This window comes from Myotis lucifugus, unplaced genomic scaffold, assembly GCF_000147115.1.
Source record: "Myotis lucifugus unplaced genomic scaffold, Myoluc2.0 scaffold_56, whole genome shotgun sequence".
In the NCBI taxonomy this organism is placed as follows: domain Eukaryota; kingdom Metazoa; phylum Chordata; class Mammalia; order Chiroptera; family Vespertilionidae; genus Myotis; species Myotis lucifugus.
Window position 1 is genome coordinate 4748673 of NW_005871104.1, and position 5000 is coordinate 4753672.

General features: G+C 44.4%; 1 protein-coding gene across 2 annotated transcripts in view; it reads right to left on the minus strand.

Moving 5' to 3' along the window:
* GRIA1 (glutamate ionotropic receptor AMPA type subunit 1) overlaps positions 1-5000 on the minus strand; it is a 268297-nt gene that overhangs the window by 9398 nt on the left and 253899 nt on the right. For both annotated transcript variants that reach the window (XM_006089107.3, XM_006089108.3), the window contains exon 17: positions 216-350. In XM_006089107.3, coding sequence (XP_006089169.1) covers positions 216-350 — 135 coding nt within the window. The remainder of the gene's footprint in view (positions 1-215; positions 351-5000) is intronic.

Consider the following 5000-nt stretch of genomic DNA (forward strand, 5'->3'; position numbering starts at 1 on the left):
TTCCTTCCTTCCTTCCTTCCTTCCTTCCTTCCTTCCTTCCTTCCTTCCTTCCTTCCCCCTTTCCCTGTCACCTTCCTCATAGCAGCTTTCTGCGCCCTGTCTTGGGTTGACTTCAACCTCCTGTCACTCCCACCCTTTCTAATAGAGAGACTTCCAGGAAACCCAGCTGTGTAATAGAACAGGTTAGGGGAAAAGGCCTGGGAAGACGATGCCACCTTCATCCGCTTGGACTCGCTACGGGATTTGTAGCAGAACTCGATTAAGGCAACCAGCATGGCTAGTCCAAGTCCTCCGATCAGGATGTAGAACACGCCCGCCACATTGCTGAGGCTCAGAGCGCTTGTCTTGTCCTAGGAAGAGGAGAAGGGAAAGGGGGGAGGGGAACAGAGTAAAGTGAGCCAAGAGACTAGAGACCATCTAAGTAACAGTATTTTACACACATACACTCAACCCCATCACCCTCTTCAATATTCATAATAGTAGGAAAGGCTTTTTATTCACTGACAGTATTAAACATTCCCCAGAAAAATGTGTGTATGTGTGTGTATAACAATTTTTTAAGCATCATGAATATATTTAATTTATAATTACATTCCACCCCCCATGCCTGATCTGGGGGGGGGGATGCCACAAGAAATTTAGGGCAGCTTCTATCAAGATCTATACCTTTGAGTTTACCCCATTCTTTCAGAAAATTGTCCCTTAGTTTTCAGCTCAGTTTCTGCGCTGTAGCCCTTCTGTTGCTCAGCAACACATTTGCCTTGCTTATTATGTCTCTGAGCATTTTTCTGTGAGTTGGTACTTAAAATGAACTTTCCCTTATATGTGCATTTGATTTCAATTTAATAAGACAGTTATTATACATATAATAAAAGATCTACCAATGTATACATTTAACTTACTGCTCTGAGGCCTAATTTAGGGAAAAAACTGGGGGCTTGGAATAGTAAAAAGTCAGTGAAGTAGAAATATGGGTCTATTAAATCCTAATAATTATGCTTAATTAGTGTCATTTTTCTGTTGGAGGTGCTTGCTGAAAACCACTGTAGACAGACTCAGGTGGCTGAATTTAGAAATCTGTTGCCTGCGGTAAAAGGTCTTGCACTGGCTTTGGATGAGGGTCATGGAGCAAGGTGCATAATTTCTAAGGGCTTGGGATAAGTACGCATGTCTAGAAGGAGGTGACATAGCTTGCTTTGAGGAGCCTGAGAAAGGTGGGGACTGAGGGGACAACATCTTCCCAAGTGGTGAAAACAATCAAACAAAACTGGTGGTCATAGTGGCAGGCAGTGGCTCAGGGAGAGAGGAATCTGTTTAGTGAAATTCTTGACATAAGCACGAGAACATCTTTAAGTCCTGAAAGAATACCCATCCCCAGATGTCATGATGGCTCTACCACCTTTGCTTATAGTGTTTGCTCAGGTACAAGTTTCTCATTGAAATAAATAAAATGCACACCCCAGATGGCACAGGCATATAACACAATTGGTTGGTTGGTGGCACTGGATAGATATAGCTTTTACATCTCTCTTTGTGTATTTTTTTTCAAGTGGCGATGTAGGTGAGCCACACAAAGGGTGAACTGTCTTGCCCTAGGGATTCATTTGACACCTGCCAATTAGAATCTGGGCATGTGGAAAGGGGTCTGTTGTTGACCAATTCATTTACTTCTCCCCTAGTTCTACTTGGTGCATTGTACAGGATTCAGCAGGGCTGATCTTGGGAACTGCAGCTGGAAAATAGCAGCATGTCTTCCCTCCCCAGAAGCATCCTTATCCAGAAGAGTTATCTAAAGCACACCCCTTTGGTGGTTTCCTATATTGGTAAAGCAGATGGCCTTTGAATATGGGTTACACTTGGAAAGGCATATTCTGGCTTTGGAAGAAGTGGAAATGATTATTCAAAGGAGTAGAATTTCATCTGCTCTGGTGTAATGGTCTGATAAAGGAAATGTGCAAAAATGAGTGTCGTGCTTGGTTCAAGAGTTGGTTGAACAAGCAAATCCCACATGGCATGACATTTTGGAACACTCAAAATATCTCCCTGTTTGTTGTTCAGGAGGTTTATAATTCTGCTTCTGGATAGTAATTTAGAGTCCTTGGAGTAATCATGGTTAGCAGAAGTTCCCATAAAACTTTTCTGTGTGGATAGGGCTAGGGTTGTGGTAGGGTGGCATGTTAATGTATTATCAGCTCGCATCTTAGAAGTGTAGTGACAGTGATGCACAGAGGGAGTGGGTGAAGAACAGGCCTGGGGGAAGGTGGCAGACAAAAGGCTGGGAGGAAAAGAAAATGTCCTACTGACTTCACAAGCTGACCAGCCTTTCATTAGCTGAAGTACAACATGCCTCTCTGGAGCACCAAGGCTCTTTCTGTTTCCTTCCTCATGGTCTTTTCAAGTTCACCTTGGTAGTGGATAGCCTTCAAGGATAAGGGAGTGGTGGGCATCTTCTTTTGTTACTATTTTTAGAAAAAGAAAAGTAAGAGAGCATCTGCCTCCCTGGCTGTAGAAGGTGGAGTGTCCACTTCTGGTATATCTGGGAAGGAAGTAGGGCTAGATATTCACATGGAAGTGGAGGTTGAGGGTATATTCTATATAACTGCAGAACGAGGAAGGCCCAGTGACTGAGCATTTGCTTATGTTTGGATATGGAGAACATCCCTCACTCCCGAAGGAGGTCTCTGGCCCATGGAGACCAGTGTATGTATGTGTGTATGTGTGTGTGTGTGTGGGGGGGGCACATCCCATACAAACAAAGGAGTAAAGTAGATGGTATTGGGACTGCCACATCTTGTAGAGCACACCGTGCCATTGATCCTTCTTTATGCCAACACATTTCTGTAGTAGCAGGGGTCAGGGAAAACTCTGGAATGAACAGGGCACCTGGGTCCTATCACGACCAATATCAGAAAGCAAACTTAGATTAGCACAGTTGTCCAAATTTGACACAATTTGATAGGGTGTGGAATGAAGGGCTGCTGTTGGTGTCATCGTAGCCCATATGTTTGAGGAGTTTACATGTAGATATGGTTTTATGATGTCGCTTATATGTGCCATTAGCTTTTTGATAGCACCGAATTTACTTCTTTTAAAGAAGGCCCAAGGCCCTGGTCTTCTGTTCATTTGCCCTTATTGACTCTATTTGACTCACTTGGTTGGGATATGATGAGGTATTTTAAGAGATAAACAACAATCCCTTTTATTTGAGGACCAGACCTCTGATTCCTCCTCTAGCCCATCGTGTTCCTACAAGAAGGAACTTCCTCACAGACTTGAGTACAAACGGCTATGTTCATGCTTCACAGGCAGGTTACAAGCTTCCCAGCTATGACCAGGGAAAGGGGAAAGATGGAATTTGAATCTTCTGACACCCCTCTGGGGGACCACATTTATCTCCCATCTCATAGCAGCTGCATTCCCCAAAGCCAGGCAGCTTGTTGGTGGGAGTGAAAAAGTCACAACTTGTCTTCCACCAGGAGGGGGACAGAGAGTGACAGTACTGAGAAGAATGACAGGTGAAAAGAAAAACAAAAATTCCATCTTTCAGAATTGTTGGGCTTGTTGTTATGGTGATGAGCCCTCCCCCTTTCATCTGTTCTCCTTAACCTGTTTTCTTATTTGCTGCTTCTGTCACATGGAAGGAATTTTCTTCTTTTTAATATTTTTCTGTGCTCTTCCCATGTAATGGGGGACTGTCCCAGACTCCCTCTGTGTTTCTGAGCCAACATCCATTCCAAGAATGTATGGCTGTTGTGAGTCTTTATGAGGAGGTTTGAGCCAGGCCTGAGGCAGATAAACTTGGAGGTTTTGAAATGAGTTACGTAGAAAGTTTTAGGGAGAAGTCTAGGCCTTTGGCCATAACACATCCCCGCACTGAGACCGTGCTGCCCCTTACCTAAGGCCTGCTAAATAAGGACTAAGTTTCAGGGTTCTCCAAATGCTTCCATTCCTTCTTATCTTCCTGGTGAGAGTGTGAACTCCTACATAGCAAAGGCTGCAACTTATGCTCTTCTCTACATTCCACAGGAATTCTACACATTTTCTGATGTATGTACAACTAGAGTTTTAGGGGCTGCTGCAAGCCTTCCACCTGCTAACTCTGTAACCAGATTTTGCCTTTCAGGGCCATGAGGAAAGCCCAACCCCTCTTCCATCTATTAGCCTGTCTGCTATAATGGGCTTTCTCTTGTGCTTTTCCAACACTTAATGGTTTGGGCAATGAGCCATTTTTCTGATGGTTATTTTCTGGGAGTGAAGATTGAGTGGCTGGCTAGGCTCACTCCCTAGCTAGGATCAAAGTGAGGAAGCTATGGGAAGGTGGATTTGATTCAGCTAAAGGAAGACCTTTCCACTGTCCAAACATGGAATGCCCTGCCATGGACATGGTGAGTTCCTCAAACATGAAGGCATTTAGGAAGAAGTTGATGAGGTCATCTAAGGGATTCAAACACTGGACAGAGAGTTATACCAAGTGACTTTTGACATTCGTCCCAACCCCAAGAGATTCCAGACATCTAAGGAGTTCCTAGAGGGCCTGGGATCATGCCTTTTATAAATTCTCCCCAGAGACTAACTTCTTTAGGGGATGCAAAAAAATGAACTCATGTTAATTGGCAACTTCTGCTGTTCCATTTCCAATCTAGGCCAGTTCCCTAGCCTGCATATTTTCCCCAAGAGCAACACAGGATGAAAATTGGCCCATTGTACTAATAATTGGCAAGGCAGATGCTGCGAAAGTGAGGGTTGTGGGGGTGGCTTTCCTCAGCAGTGTGTGCTCAGGGACCGGCTGCTGTACAATGCACCACAGAACATCCTGCCTCAAAACAAAATTGCAGCAGAGAACTCAAGGAGACGATGTGGGTCGTAGAGGGGAACCCAAGGGCTGACTGAGGCTGAGGCCTCTTCCCAAGTGGGAGGAATTTTCCAAAACAGAGGCACAGACTGAGGGGAAAGTGGATGTCTCCCTAGGCAACTTTAGTTGTGAGTTCAGTATCTGACTG